This window comes from Sorex fumeus, unplaced genomic scaffold (assembly GCF_029834395.1).
Source record: "Sorex fumeus unplaced genomic scaffold, SorFum_2.1 ptg000098l, whole genome shotgun sequence".
Lineage (NCBI taxonomy): Eukaryota > Metazoa > Chordata > Mammalia > Eulipotyphla > Soricidae > Sorex > Sorex fumeus.
The window spans coordinates 3,316,819-3,333,295 of record NW_026606155.1 but is presented as its reverse complement, the minus strand read 5'-3'; the positions used below and the strand labels follow the sequence as shown (position 1 = coordinate 3,333,295).

The window sequence follows — 16,477 nt, the reverse complement described above, 5'->3', positions numbered from 1 at the left end:
GCCAGAGCAATCTGCTGTCTTCCAGGATTTTCCATCCTGGGCTTCCAGCCAGTTGGTAACGTTTCAGTGTGATCTTTGTGAATAGGGGGGCTGGTAGGTCCCCCGCTGGGCAGCAGGGAGAGCCCCCTGTCTGTGTGATGGGGCAAGGGGGCCTGCCCGGTGAGGCTGGAGTTAGCCAAGCCCCAGAAGAGGGGGGCCCCCATCTGGTGAAAGGGGGAATTTCGGCTCCTGAGTGACTCTGGGGATCCCTGAGAGCTCTGGGTGATGCCCCAAGCTGGCAGGCCCGTCTCCACTAAGGGCAGGGCCTCTGCCAAGCTGTGGGGATGAGTCAGCAAAGCGAGGGGACGCCAGTCGGCCCTGACCCCGCCTCGGGTGCTGTCCCCGTCATCAGGACCCCACGGCCAACGGGGTGTCGTGCTGGATACAGTGAAGGAGGAGCCGCAGTATAGCAAGAACCCGGTGGTGATGGTGGACGAGGTGATGAGCTCCAGCCCGCCCAAGCTCAGCTTCCCAGAGGCCGGCCTGCGCATCATGATCACCAACAAGTTCGGGCCCAGGACCCGGCTGCGGATGGCCAGCAGGATGATCATCAACGAGGTGCGAGGGCCTGAAGGGCCCAGTGAGCATGGGGAGAAGGTGAACGCGGTCCAGGCGGCGGGAGGGCCCAGGTTCTATCAGGTTGGCACCCGGGGCAGAGAGGCGGGGCAGAAGGCTTCTTGGGACTTTACACTCTGGATCCCCATCTCAGCCCCAGTTTTGTGCCTAATCTCTTCTTTGAATAAAAGATGAAATCAGCTGGAATGTCATCTGCGAGGCCACGCCCTATTCCATCTCCCCGCCCCAAGCCACGCCTCCATTTTTCGCCCCGTCCAATCCACGCCCTTATTTCCCTTTGCCCCGCCCAAGCCCCGCCCATTCCATCTCCTTGCCCCAAGCCATGCCTCGTTTCCATCTTCCGGCCCTAAACCACGCCCCATTCCCCACCCTAAGCCACGCCCCATTTCCACCCCAAGCCACGCCCCATTTCAGTTCCTCACCATTAAGCCACGCCCCATCTCCTCCCCGTCCAAGCCACGCCTCCATATATTCGCCCCGCCCCCTCCGATCTTCTGCGTTTGTGTGTACATGCATTTGTGTGTGCATGCTCGTGGGCACAGTGTCCTCTGCTGAGCGCAGGGGACTTTGTGGGGGAACTGGCTGTTGTTTGTAGAAGTCAGGTGGCACTGCTCTGGAAGGTTCTGGATTTGGAACCCTTCTGCTTTGATTACACACATAATGAGCCCTCTCTGCGGAAAGTTTATTAAGAAGGTCAACATCGCAAACTCGGGGTCACTCTGAATCATTTTGGTTGACAAAATGTAAATCGATGAGGAGCCAGAGATTTACATTTCGCAGTGGGTGGGGCACTGACCTTGCATGTGGCTGACCTCGGTTCTATCCTTGGCACCCCAAGTAGTACCCCCAGGTGTTATGAGGAGTGATCCCTGAGTGCAGAGCCAGAAGTAAGTCCTAAGTACCATCAGGTATGGGCCCCCCGAACCAGAGGGGGGGAAAAAGTGAAAATTTACTTCAGTGAAATTTCATTGCATTTTGGTCATTTTTTGTGGGCAAGATCATCGTGCCCACAGGGCATGTGGGGGGGCACACCTAGAGGAACTCAGGGTCTACCCCAGTGGTGCTCATGGAAGTGTATCGTATCGGGGATCGAACTTGGGGCTCCCATGTTCAGAGCTGTCATGCTTTAAGCTCTCTCCATCCTCCTCCTCAGCCTCTTCCATTCCAGAACTCCATGGCCACGTTTGCCAAAGCTGAAGCTGGTCCCTGGAAGTGGCACCTGTGTGTGTAGGGGGGGGGTGGGGACTGATGCCTGTTGCTTCCCATCAGACAGGAGTGGGAAGGGAAAGAGCGTCCCAGGTGTGTGGGGGCTTGAAAAGGGGGCTTACACTCTCCCTCATGCCAAGTCCCACCTGCCCTGGCTCACAGGCTGAGAGGAGGGTGCCAAGGAGACCCTTCCTCCCTCCCGTGAGCCCCTACTCAACCCTCTCCTTGGCTCGCACCTGACCCCTGGCCATGTGAGCTGGTCATGGTCATACCAGTGCGAGTGACTGGGCACCTGCAGTGTGCACACAAGTGCAAGGTTACCTGTTCTGGGGCTCACCTGTACCAGGGCTTAGCAGTACCTGGGCTTACTTATTCTGGGGCTTACCTGTTCCGGAGCTTACCTGTACTGGGGATTACCTGTACCAGGGTTTACCTGTTCTGGGACTTAGCTGTACCTGGGCTTACCTGTACCACAGCTTGCCTGTTCCGGAGCTTAACTGTACCGGGGCTTACCTGTTCTGTGGCTTACCTATCCTGGGGCTTACCTGTACCAGGGCCTCCCTGTTCCCGGGCTTACCCTTCCAGGCCCACAGTGTGATCACACCTGCTCATAGTACAGGTAATGTGTGCCAAGTCACATAACGAACATGAGGGCAGAACGGGGGCCTCAACCCAAATGAGTCTAGACTGCAAAAGTGGGGGGCTGCATTGATCCTTGGGGTCTTCTAGTCCGGCTTGTCTGCCCCTCTTTTCTATTGTTTTAGCCCCTCAATCATCCGCAGCACCCTCTGGCTGACTTGTTCTGAATCCTTCCTTGTGGCAGTTCCTTGCTCTTCCGACAGCAGTGGCCACCCCTAATTTTCTCCTTGCCTCTACACATCCGTGGGACCAGCCGTCCTCCCCGGCATGGCCAGTCCTGCCCAAGGCTGACCCTGTACCTTCTCATCATCACCCATGGAAACCTGCTTGCGGCTTCTCTCCCGGCACGGGAACCTGTCCCCTCCCTTTTTCGTGTTGTGGTCTCTGCCTCTTTGAACACAACCTGGGAGAGCCTTAGATAATTTTTCCAGGAAAAGGTTCCGGGCACCCTTCTGAGGCTAGCATTGTGACCCCCCTCCATCACAATGACTCACGGTGCTTTGAAGTCCTGTCCCCTTCTCACAGTTCCACTCTTACCCTGGTAGAGTATTTGTTTTTCACTGTGAGGATGATCTATCATCTAACTAGAGTTGATGGCAAAATATGGTCTCCGGTGGGGCCTGAGCTCCAGGCTTAGATCTATTTCTTCTTTTGGATGAAACTAAGAGTTATGGATAAATGTATATGGAAATTGTCAGTTTCTTCCTCATCCCAGACATCATCCCATGCCCAAAACTAACATAAGGCGATTAAATGACCCATTCCTCTTCCTAGAAGAAAAATACTCCATGTTCAATAGTGTCAGTGTTTGGAAATTCCATCCACCACAAGGACAGGCACATGGTCACAAAGCATAGATAGGTGCTGGGTACATAGTCACAGAGCAAGAATAGGTGCTGGGTGCAGAGTCTCAGAGCATGGATAGGTACTGGGTTCAGAGTCTCAAAGCATGAATAGGTGCTGGGTATATGGTCACAGAGTACAAGTAGGTACTGGGAGCAGAGTTTCAGAGGTGCTAGGTACAGAGTCTCAGAGCACAGGTAGGTGCTGGGTATATGGTCACAGAGTACAACAGAGTACAAGTAGGTACTGGGTGCAGAGTTTCAGAGGTGCTAGGTACAGAGTCTCAGAGCACAGGTAGGTGGTGGGTACACAGTCTCAGAGCATGGATAGGTTCTGGGTGCAGAGTCTCAGAGCACAGATAGGTGCTGGATATATGGTCATAGAGTACAGGTAGGTGCTGGGTGTGGAGTTTCAGAGCACGGATAGGTGCTGGGTATTGGTCACAGAATACAGGTAGGTGCTGGGTGCAAAGTCTCAGAGCACAGATAGGCGCTGGGTACACAGTCTCAGACCATAGATAGGTGCTGGGTGTAGAGTCTCAAAGCATAAGTTGTTGCTGGGTGCAGAGTCTCAGAGCACGGATAGGTGCTGGGTACATAATCTCAGACCATGGATAGGTGCTGGGTGTAGAGTCTCAAAGCATGAATAGTTAATGGGTGCAGAGTCTCAGAGCACGGATAGGTGCTGGGTATTGGTCACAGAGTACAGGTGGGTGCTTGGTGCAGAGTCTCAGAGCACAGATAGGTGCTGGGTGCACAGTACAGAGCACTTCCTTCGAGGCACTGTGACTGATTCTCACTCTGCCATGGCAGCAGCTGGGAGGAATCAAATTCTCCGTTGCATGATACTCCTTACCACAAGGCCGACCTAAGGTTGATCAGTTCAGGATTTTTCATGAGACCCAGATAAAGACGAGGTGGAAAAAGACAAACTGAGTCTCAGGATGGACGAAACCTCTTGACTTCCTCAATGTGGCCCCAGCCTCTCCCTGCCCAGAGACACCCGCATGCCTGGCGAGGAGCACCAGCTCCCGGCTGGGCGGGAAGGGACCAGGCTTTCTCAGCTATCGTGAGATGGGGGCGGGAAGGAAGCCAGTGGGCTTCAAGTACATTCCTGCAAGACTGGCAAACCCCAGCTCCCCTTGGGGTCCGGAACCAGCTGTCCTTTATTAACAGGAAATGCGCATTCGAGCCACACTTAAGTAATACTAAGTCACACTTAGGTAATCCGACCAGAATACTAACATGAAGTGTGATAATATCAGGCGTTAAGAAGGATGCAGAACCGTTGCGACTGGTGCACGTGTGAAATGGTTCAACGTAGCCGCCTCATGTACGACACCTGTACACCTAGATATGCACCCTTGGGAAAGGAGTATATTTGTCCACAAGAAACCCGTATGTGTACAAATGTCCATAGCACCTTGCCTCATACTAACAGAGAAACGGGAAGCACCCCAGCTGCCTTTCCAAGCACCCCAGAAGATGCAGTGTGCATTACTCGTGTTATGGAATACCACACAGCCTTCCCCAACCCCTCCCCACACACATATACACAAAAGACAAACTACTGCATGAATGAATTGCACAACTGTTTGGTTGAGGAAAATAAGCCAAGCAGAAAAAAAATCCGTGAGATTTGAATCCATTTCTATAAAATTCAAGTTCTGGAAGAACCGATGATTATAAATGTTCGAGCGGTACTTACCCTGTTGGCCTCTGGAGCGCCTGATCTGGGACAGACGTGCTGCGGCTGGGGGCCGGGGTTGTTCTGCTTCTTCACGTGGACAGTCTCTGAGCTGTGTCCTTAGTGCCCCGTCGTTAAGATGCCTAAAGGAAACAGGCAGTGCCCCCTGCAGGGTGCCAAGGTGGTCTTGGGGTGGGTGATGGATGTCTGCTGGGAGAGCTGGGATGTATACCTCAACATCCGGGGTGTGGCTGGGGTGTCAGGTGAGCACTGAGAGAGGAGCCCCCATGCCCGTCCGTGGCGGGGGTCAGGGCCTGCTCGCTCGTCCTCTGCACATGGGAAGCCGGCTCACAGGCCCGGGGTCCGTCTCGCCCCCACAGCGGCAAAGGCTCATCAACTCGGCCAACAGCGTGGGCAACAAACCGCTCCAAAACGGGAGGCACGAGAACATGGAGAACGGGAACGTGCCGGTGGAAAACGCCGAGGACCCCCCGCGGGAACAGGAGCCGGCGCCGCCTGCACCACAGCCGCCACCCGCGGAGCCCGAGCCGGGCGAGGTGGCCTTCCTGTCACCCTTCTCCATGCCTGGTGAGTCTGGGGTCCCGGGCCTCAGGCTCTCTGCTGGGGGAGGGTGAAGCCCAGGGACCCCCCATGCTTGGGAGATGCTGGGGGAACACGGCCTGCACGGTGTCAGACACAGGCCTGCAGAACGGGGCCAGCAGCCCTGCACACACACACACACACACACACATACACACACACACACACACGCACGCATGCACGCACGCAGTGCACGCACACAGGCGCACACACACACATACACGCACACACACACGCACATACACATACATGCACACACGCACAGCACACACGCACACACACACCTACACATACACACGTGCACACACATACATGTACACATGCACACACACATACATGCACACACGCATGCACACACACGCACACGCATGCACACATACACGTACACATGCACGCACACACGCACGCACATACATGTACACACGCACACACACGCACATACATGTACACACGCACGCACACACGCACAGCACACATGCCCGTGTGCACACGTGCGCACACACATATGCGCGTGCACACATACACGCGCGCGCACACACACAGTATGCATGCCCGCATGTGCACACACACACACACACACCACACCCTGCGACTGTTTTCTGCCTGTGCTCAGACTTTCGGTGTTCCACACGGCCAGGCTCTCTGGTCCATGCACAGCCCACGGGCTGGGACGTAGAATGGAAGACCACCAGTGACCCTCGGATAGTTCCGTCTCACACCTTTGAGGCTACCTCCCTCCCCTCCCCACATCGACTCAGGCTTGGGTGCATCTTCCTGACTGGCCTCTGGCCTCTAGGACCCAGTGCCCTTGGGGCTGGTGGCTCCTCACTGGCCTTCCCTCGGGCCTTTGCCGTCTCCCGCCCTCTTCTCCAGCCCTGCCAGCCGCAGCCTCCCGGTTCGCCAGGGCTCCCCTGCCCATGGGCCTTTGCACATGCCTCGGTTGTGTGGGGTTTCTCTCATCTAAAGGCCTCGGCTTCCGTGGCCCGCCCCTGGGTGGCACCGTCCTGTTGTTTGTCTGAATGGGGACGTCTCCAAACTGTGGGCACTATGAGGGCAGCCTTCTTAGCTGCTGGTCATAGCTGTGGTGGTCCAGTCTGTGCCCATGACTGAGCTCAGGGGCCCCATAGCCAGGTCCCGCGCCAGCTGTCTGCTGCTGTCTCTACCCACCTTTCCACACTAGTCTGAGTACAGGAGAGATGCCAGGGCAGGAAGGGTCAGCACTGACCTTGGTCTGCACAACCTGGGTCTTCAGGATCAGAGGCCGATGCTAATCGGGGAGACCCCGGTTCCCCTCGGGCTGCACAGTGTCCAGAGTCCGTGTCTCTCCTGCCTCCCCCCGTGGCCCGGGGAGCAGACCCCACCAGGAGCACTGTCTTCCTGGGGCATCCCAGCTCATCTCCGGAGCCCGCTGGGTAGGTCTCAGGAACTGGGGTCTGGGAGCCTACCCCTCGGCCTTGGGAGTGAGGGCCCTCGGGAAGGGGCCCTGGGACCCCAGAGGATTGGTCTTCCTGGGCCCCTGGAGTGGCAGATCTGGGAGGGTGGCGTGTGCACCGAGAGAGCCACCCTCACCTCCACTCACCCGAGTCCCCCTGTGTTTCTGGGCAGCCACTGCCAAAACCCCCCTGAACCACCTGCCAGCCCAGCTCCTCCCCGAGTCCACGGCGGGTCAGGGTGGGCATTTGGCTGTGTCCCCAAAGGAGGTCGGGGTCCTTGGGACCTGGGAGTCAGATGCCAGCCAGGGTGGGGCGCAGCCGTCGTCCAGTGGGTGGGTGATGGATCTTGGGGGGGGCACTGCCCGGGGCGTGTCCTGTCCTCCTGCCCCAGGGGTGGGGAAGGGCCTGGCAGAAGCCCCCCCCGCCCCCCGTCACGGGGGAGACCCCCATGGCTGTCCCCCCAACTCCCGCCAGGAGGCGCTGTTGGTGGCTCTTCTGTCAGCCTGTTCCGTGCATGTCCCTGAAAGCTGGGGTTCACAGGGCGCTCATTGTGTCTTCTGCATCTCTACCGATGTCTCGCAGTGGACCCCGGAGCCCAGGCAGTGGCCACTGGTACCTGGAGAGGGCCAGAGGGGCTCCGGGGGTGGGGGGCTGAGCACTGTCCTGGGGGCCGCTCCAGCCAGAGCTCGGGACTGCCCCCTGCCTCCTCCCAGCCCAGGGCTTGGCTCTGGGGGCTGCAGGAACAGGCTGGGCTTCCTGTGGGAGAGTCCCTTTGTGTTTTCCCGGATGTGGCTCAGGGAAACCCCGGTGCCCCCCGCTGTGTGGGGCAAAGGGGTGGGAAGGGAGCCAGGGCCCAGCACCAGGCGGAATTCAGAGCCTGGGAGGAAGCGTTAGGGTCCAGCCCTTCTGCCCTGCTCACCACGTCCTCCGCGCCCCACTCAGTTTACCGGTGGCTTCACTGGGTGCCAGGGGTGAGGAGGGGAGGGAAGGAGGGCAGGGCAGGTGGGGGAGGGGGAGTTGCGTCCGTGTGGTCCTTGCCATAGGCTGGGACTCAGCTTCGAGTCCAGCAGTCCTGGGTTCAGCCCACCACAGCAGCTTGCCCCCTTGAACCTCAGTTCCTCTGTGGGCACATGGGGTGCTTTTCCTCCAGACAGCCCTGAGCACTGATGTCAGCAGCACAAGTGAGTGTGTATGGGGCTGGAACCTTGCCGTGCCTCTCTGATGCAGTGCCCCCCCCCCCCCCTTCCCATCTCTCCCCTCTCCGCATTCCAAGTGGCTTCTTGGAAAAAGGTCCCGGGGCCAGAATCCTGGAGTTGGCTCTGCACTGCGGGAGTGCACGGCTCCCCAGGCTGAGAGGCTGGATCTGTGTCTAGTGCGCACAGAGAGGATGCTTTGGTCCTCGGCCCTTGGTGTTCCAGATGGCCTGGGTTTAGGCTGCTGCCCTCTGGAACTCGCGGGCTTGGGGACCAAATCCCAGCCAAGATCTCCAGCCTCTGCTCGACACAGCTCGGAAGGCAGCACTGCATCCTCTTGCCTGGCCCAGAGGCAGGCAGGCCAGCCCCCATGCTGGGCCCCCGAGGCCGGTGAGGAGTCCTGGGGATGTGGGGGAAAAGAGGACGGGAGGGAAGGACTTCAGGGAGCCAGGACAGAGGTTAAGGCACTTGCCTTGCATGTGGCTGATCCTTGTTCGATCCCTGGCTATGGTTGCCTGAGCCCCGCCAGGATTGGCCCTTAACACAGAGCCAGGAGCCCTGCGCATGACCGGTGTGGCCCCAAACCTGCCTCCAAATGTTGATTCTAAAGTTTATTCACTCAAGAAAGCAGAAAAGGAAAGATTCTCCAGAAGCATTTTCTGTTCATGATATAAAAGACTCTCATCGTCCTCTGGCAGATAGTCCAGGGGTGTGTTTTTGGCATGAGGTGATCTCTCATAATGTTTGGCAAGGGTTCCAACATCATTCTTGAAGATCAAGTAGTCTTTCCAAGAAATGGTGCTAGGAATACTAAATAACCCTTTTCTCCCCTTTATAAAAGGAAGTTAGGGGGCTGGAGCAATAGCACAGTGGGTAGGGCCGTTTGCCTTGCATGCAACTGACCCGGGTTCGATTCCCAGCATCCCATATGGTCCCCCGAGCTCCACCAGGAGTAATTCTTGAGTGCAGAGCCAGGAGTGACAAAAAAAAGGAAGTTATATTCCCAGTGTGGATAAAAGTTAAGCGTAAGATGGATCTAAGTATAAAACCTTCACAGGTGAAATTCTTAGAAGAAAGCATAGGTGTGAATGTGTACTGCCTTGGATTAGCCCATGATTTCTTAAACGTTAAAAAAATAAACATTAGTATCCAAGAAAAACCTAACTTGAGTGTCATCAAAAGTAAATCTTGTTTTTTTTTTCTTGTTTTGTGATTCATCAGCCACTGTGAAGTGAAGAAACAACTCATAGAATAGGAGAAAACATTTGTAAATCATGTTTCTGAAAAAAAAAAGGCTCTAATGCCAGAATATACACAGAACCCTTAATATGTTGACACATCCAAATTGTAAATTGTGCTGAAGGGGAATCATTCTAGCACCATGGTAAAGTATGCTGTTAGGACAAGCACCAGGGACTCAGAAACACGGATTCTTGGGTCTCGCCCAATTCCAGGCCTGCTGGCTCGGGAGGGTCCGCCAAGCTTGTGAGAGGCAAAATCCACAGCCTTTTCCTTCCTGGTCATAGGCAAAGCCGGTGTCCCTCTTTCTTGAGACTCCTTTAGCACAGAGAACTCTTTGAGTCCCCGAAAATGTGGAGGGTTGCCCCCCATGCCGTGGAGTTCTCTGTGATGTCAGTTGTGAGGGATGAGGGCTCCAGCTTAGCTCAGCTCTGACGCTGCTTACCCAGAGGTGATGGCAGAGCCACAGGGGAACAGCTCAGCACCAGGAGTCCACCTTCTCAATGCGTGCACACACACATACACACACCCAGCACACACCCAGCACACACCCAGCACACACCCATCACACACACATTACACACCCGGCACACACACATACACACATACACAGCACACACAGCACACACAACATCACATACCCAGCATACACACAGCATACACACACAGCACACACACCTACACACACACCTACACACACATATAGCACACACACATACATATACCCAGTATACAAACACAGCACACACACACCTACACACACACAGCATACACACACATACACATACAGCACACACACATACACACACAGCACACATGCACACACCCAGTACACACACATGTACACACTCCCAGCATACACACATCACACACCCAGCACACACACACAAACACATACACACAGCATACACACATACATACACACAGCACAAACACAGCATGCACACACATACACAGCACACACATAGCACACACACTTATATATACACAGCACACATACATACACACAGCACACACACAGCGCACACACACATACACAGCACACACACATATACAAACACATAAACCCAGCACACACATGCACATACACACACAGAACACACACACACACACAGAACACACACACCACGTATAAGACACCAGTCACCACCCCAGGTTGTCTGGTGCTTCTTTGTTTGGTCTTGGTTAGGGGCCACGTCCCATCGTGGCTCAGGGAGGACCATTCCCAGCTGTGCTTAGGAGCACACACACACAGCATACACACACATCACATACCCAGCACATGTGTTGTGTATGTGTGTATGTGTGTGTGCTGGATGTGTAATGTGTAGGCAGCTGCGGGGATGGAACTGGGTGGGCCGCGTTCACGGCAAGCGCCTTCACGTCCTCTGACTCCTCTGACCTTAGCACAGTCCCCGTTCCTCTGCCCAGCTGGCTCTCCGTCACAGCTCGCAGTCATCCTCTCGGTGGGTTGCACTCATTTGTCAGAGCAGCTCCAGAGCTCAGGGAACCACACGTGCCAGTTAAGGCGGTCATAGAGGACATCGGCCCCTGAGGGTGCTTCCACGAGCCTGGGAGGGTCCTGAGCCTCTGTTTCTCTTAGGGGGGGGGGGCCTCCTCATTGTGAATGTTTTCCAGGCTGGACGCTGTCCAAGCCCAGCCCCACCCCTGTCCTGTGGAGATTCAGTGCAGACTTTCTCGTGGAGTCCCGTTCCTTCATCTGCCTCCATCCTTTCCTCTGCACAGAAAACCCCATGATTAGAAAATTCAAAACCTCGACTCCCCCCACTTGGTCTTTGCAGTGCCCAACTGCTACTCTGGAACCATGCAGATGCCCACTCAGAGTTCCTAGGGAGGACCCCAGAAGCTTCCAGTACTCTGATCACCCATGGGGTGGCCAGTGGTAGGGGAGTGTCTGGTTAGGGAGGGCACAGAAGACAGATAATAGGGCAAAGGATGCTCCTTACCTCCCGGAAATGCAAGCTTTGAGCTGTGTTTGGGCAGAGGGATTCTGATTTATACCCAACTCTGCGAACCACTGCTCTAGAACATTCTTTAGATCATGGCAATGCGCAACACCCTCCCCCCGCCCCCAAGCTCCAGGGTCCATGAATCTGAGTTTGGCAACCCACAGGGACACCCACGTCCCACCGGTTCCCTGCTCCCTCCCCGCATGGGGCTGGCGAGTTAACTGTCCAAATTCATTTGTTAGGATTTCTTCTTCAGTGAGTGCATCTGTTCCTAATTTTTCCCTCCAGCGTGATTGGCCATCTGGTTGGTTACAGCTCATTCTAAAGGTTTTCTTACATAATGAAATTGTCATTTTCTGCTTCCAAAGAGAAATCTGAGAGTCCAGGAAAAGAGAAATGGGAGCAGTGAGGTTTCTCAGATGAGAATTTGTATTCGGAGACGGAGGGAATCAGGCCGACACATGAACATCTGCACAGTCTCGAAAGCTGCACTTGCCCGGCTCGGGGTGTCGAGAGAACATCCTGCCACTTCCCCCGAATCAACAGAGAACTCCTGGCAACCTGGGTGAAGCCAAGTTGTCCCCATAATTCAGTGGGAGCCCCTGCCCGATCCAAGCCAGACTCACCTGCCTTCCAGACACAGTCTGAACCTTGTTATGTGTCCCCGGTTGACTTCAACCTTGGACACTTGCCCCTGGTCCCCTCAGCCCCCATCCAGACTTATCCATTGCGTCAGCTGATGTTTCTAGCTGAGCTAAGGATCTCATTCAGCTGTGGGAACAGAAAAGCCTGGAATCTTCCTGTACCTTCCCTGCCAGGGGGTGATTCTCCCTTATGAGCAGAGCTGAGGTGCGGGCTCTCAGCATTGTCGGATCACCATCCTCCCTGGGGTCCTCCCTGGGTGGATTTTAGCTCCCACGTGGCTCACTCCTGGAGTTCCCCTGCGTCCTATTCCAGGCAAGAGCCAGGAAGGTCAGAGGGCAGGTGTCCCCTGTACGCCTTTCTCTAACCTGCCACTAAGCCTGTTACCTTCCCTCATGCCCACCAAGTCATTCCTCATTGTCCAGAACTGCCACAACTTGGTCCACTGCCGAGTTTCAGGCCTGAAGACCGTTAGCCGGAAACCACCCTTCCGAGCAGACAGGGTTGTGTTGGGAGGAAGAGCGTGTGGGCATGGCTAGTGGGAACGCCCCACACCGTCCCCAGGGCTGACTCTGGGAGGCGGGGTGGGAGCGGGGTGCAGCCCACCCACCTCGGGCTCTGTAACAACCCAGGGTGAGGGAGGTGACCTGTTCAAAGCTGAGTTCTCAGCACATCCAGTCCAACGCTGGGAATGGACCTCCACGCCTCCTCCCAGCCTTCCCCTCCATCTCAGGTCTCTCAGGTCTCCATCCCAGCCTTTACTCTATCCCAGCCCTCACCTCTGTCTCAGCCATCACCTCCATCCCAACTTTTATCTCCATCCCAATCCTCATCTCCATTCCGGCCCTCATCACCTCCATCGCAGCCCTCATCTCCATCCCAACCCTCATCTCCATCGCAGCCCTCATCACCTCCATCCCAGCCCTCTTCTCCATCCCAACCCTCATTTCCATCCCAACCCTCATTTCCATCCCAACCCTCATCTCCATCCCGGCCCTCCACACCTCCATCCCAGCCCTCATCTCCATCCCAACTCTCATTTCCATCCTAACCCGCATCTCCATCTCAACCCTCATCTCCATCCTGGCCCTCATCACCTCCATCCCAGCCCTCATCTCCATCCCAACCCTCATCTCCATCCCAACCCTCATTTCCATCCCAACCCTTATCTCCATCCCAACCCTCATCTCCATCCCAATCCTCATCTCCATCCCGGACCTCATCACCTCCATCCCAGCCCTCATCTCCATCCCAACCCTCATCTCCATCCCAACCCTCATTTCCATCCCAACCCTTATCTCCATCCCAACCCTCATCTCCATCCCAATCCTCATCTCCATCCCGGACCTCATCACCTCCATCCCAGCCCTCATCTCCATCCCAACATGCATTTCCATCCCAGCCCTCATCTCCATCCCAACCCTTATCTCCATCCCAACCCTTATCTCCATCCCAGCCCTCATCTCCATCCCAACCCTCATTTCCATCCCAACCCTCATCTCCATCCCAACCCTCATCTCCAACCCGGCCCTCATCACCTCTATCCCAGCCCTCATCTCCATCCCTGTACTCACCTCTGTCCCAGCCCTCACCTTTGTCCCAACCATCACCTCCGTCCCAGCCCTCACCTCTGTCCTGACCCTCATCCCCTCCACCTCAGTCTTCCCATAGAGTAGGCAGGGGGCATTGACATTCTGAACCCCACGGGCTGGTGTGGACTCAGGGTGGTGGTGTGGGATTTGGCTTTCTGAAGGGGCTTACAGTGCTGCTACAAGCACAGGGGTCTGATATGAGCCAGTCTTGAGGCCTAGAGATTTGCTCAGATACAGATTTGCTCTGACTAGCCAATGGGCAAATGCCCGGGACTTACTCACCCCAACACTGCTCTCATGCTCCAGGAACCAGCATTTGCCAAAAACGGGGGAGCAGATAATAATCACCCCACAGTGCCCAGAAATAATCCACACGCCTATACCCAGCCGGCTTCTCCTGCCTCATTGTTTCCCATGGAAATCACGGGAAAGGCTTCTCCTACCTGTCCCTGGAGGAGAATCTGTAGCAATCAAGGCTGCTTCTCCCCACAGTCATTTCTGTGTAGTTTGTGTCTCCCCATAACTGGTGAAAACAAGTGCTGGGCACAGCTGCAACACCGTAGCCGCGGGTTTGACCGGTGATGAGGAGCTGAGCATGGCCTTAGAATCCGAGAATGTTGCAGTCGAATCTTTTGGATCTTGGTGGGGCTTAGGAGGCTGGATGTTAAGGAGCACCCTGGCGAGGTGGGGATCTAGTGCCAGCCTTTTCCTTGCAAGTAAAGGGGGATAGGTCTGCTCAGGATGCCATGCCTCGTGGGGGCTGAGTAGCAGCGACTGGAAACTTCTCCTGGTGCCCTGGACCCTGTGGCAGCCTGGAAAGGGTCCCCCATGGCAGGACCACGTCTGTGCCCAGCTCCACTGCTCGCTGGGGCCCTCCAGAGCCAGTAACTAGGGCAGGCAAGGAGCTAGTGCTTCGCAGAACCACCTTGAACCAGGAAATGTGATGAGACCAGTCTCTGCCTGGCCGGTGCCTCCTCCCTCAGATCTGCTTTTTCTGCTTCTTCCCCTTCACGATGCCGGCCACGTGCCTGATGGAATGGGCCTCAGTTTCAACATATCAGGAGCAGACTCTGATGGACCTTGCTAGTGGGATCCCTCACCCTCCCATTCACGAATCACATACAAGAGTCCAACTGTGGTTGGAAGGAAATAGCCCCCAACTTGGGGTGTGCTGCCAATGGGGGTCGCCAGGATCCTGCTGAATCCTAACTCCCATGCCCAGCCAGCCGACACAGATGGGGATGGTACCGGGAGAGAGGGGTCCCGTGCCTCCTTGCCTTGGGCCGGGCCTGACTGGACACTCTGCAGTTCTCTGGTTCCGGGTCCAGGAATGGTTCATTGGCTGCGTTCGGTTCCCTTGTGAGAAGCTTAGGAAAGATCTATCGTGTTCACCCGCAAACCAAGGAGCAGAGGAGTCTTCTCGGGGGAACAGATGTTTCTGGGCCACACCCATGCACCCGGTGGGTTGTGCTTTCACTTTCATTTGAGAGGGTCTTTTCCTGATCCTGTCCCCATGTCTTGGAGGAACTGGGAGGTCTCTCCTTCATTCCACATGTGGGGGGTGCTCTCGGGCACAGCATGGAGGAATAGCAGGACACCAGCTTCAGACACTCCTTTGCCCATCTTCCCAGGCAGCATCCAGGGCTCCAGGCTGCAGCTGTCCCCGGATGTCTGAATGGCACCCCCCCGCCAAGACTGTGGATTGCCATGGCTGAGTCTGTTCTTGGGGCTGTGCATTGCCAAATGCCACCCCATTCCCAAACCCTTGATTCTCGGTCACCCCCTATCTTAAGGCATAGGAACGAGGCTCCAGGGGCCCTTCCTGTCCAGCAGCCGACAGCTGATGGACCACAGTGGACCTTCTGCCCACTGCATCTCATCCCCTGGAGTAGCCAGGGAACAAAAACACCACGACGGGTAGGAAAGAGACCAACGCGCCCTTCCTGCTAGGGGTCCCATCCAGGTGGCAGCAGGAGCTCCCATCAGCCCCGTCCTACCTGCCGGGGAGGTGCTCATGGCAAGGTTGTGGCAGGAATGCCCAATGGGTAGTGTCCACAGTCCATAAGCACACTTCAAATTCAGAGTAACTTCAGAGGTGAGCTTCCAGCAGGAGGGGTGATAAGGACTTTTCAGCCGAGTGAGAAGAGCTGAGAGAGAAGAAAGGTGACGGACGAGGGTGCGGGGTACAGGGGTGCACTGCAGCACCTCCCAGGGCTCATAGGACCCGCCATGAACATTCTATCCACCCGAACATTCTACATTCACGTTTGCACATGCATTCACACACATGCACATACATGCACACTCATGTGGGTATGGGGGCTACCCTTGGGCACAATTTGGTGCAGGCGTGGGGGAGAGGCGAGGGGGAACTGTGCCGGTGATCAAACTCGGGGCCTCGTGCAGGAAGAGCACGCTGAGCTCCAGTCCGTGAGTCACATCCCTGTCCCCTTTCTAGTTCTTCGTCAGTGTTGCTGGTCACCATCTGGTCTAGGCATTGCATGGCGTGGAATCCCATCAAGAGGCTGTTGGTATTTCCTTCCTTTTGCACCCGCAGAATTGAGTCTATTGTCCACTAAGAGGTCTCTTCCAGCCCTGGATGAATTCTACAGAACTGCGGATGGTTCTGCTGGAGCATTTGGGCCCTCGTAGGGGCCAGTCGGGTGGGGCCAGATCAGTCTGAATGTTCTAAACCAGAAGCTAAGCACAGATCGGATGAGAGTATAAGCCTCTTTTCAAATCCATGCAATTAGGCTTCGATTAGGGGGGTGAGGGGAGACTTCTGTTCTGATATTCGCCGCTTGACATTCCTGGACATT

The 16,477-nt window shown here is 55.7% G+C and overlaps 1 protein-coding gene across 2 annotated transcripts in view; it reads left to right on the top strand.

Annotated features, from left to right (window-relative positions):
• Positions 1–16,477, top strand: part of SLC24A4 (solute carrier family 24 member 4) — a 139,981-nt gene that overhangs the window by 109,162 nt on the left and 14,342 nt on the right. For both annotated transcript variants that reach the window (XM_056134449.1, XM_056134448.1), the window contains exons 11-12: positions 392–597; positions 5,370–5,577. In XM_056134449.1, the coding sequence (XP_055990424.1) occupies positions 392–597; positions 5,370–5,577 (414 nt within the window). The remainder of the gene's footprint in view (positions 1–391; positions 598–5,369; positions 5,578–16,477) is intronic.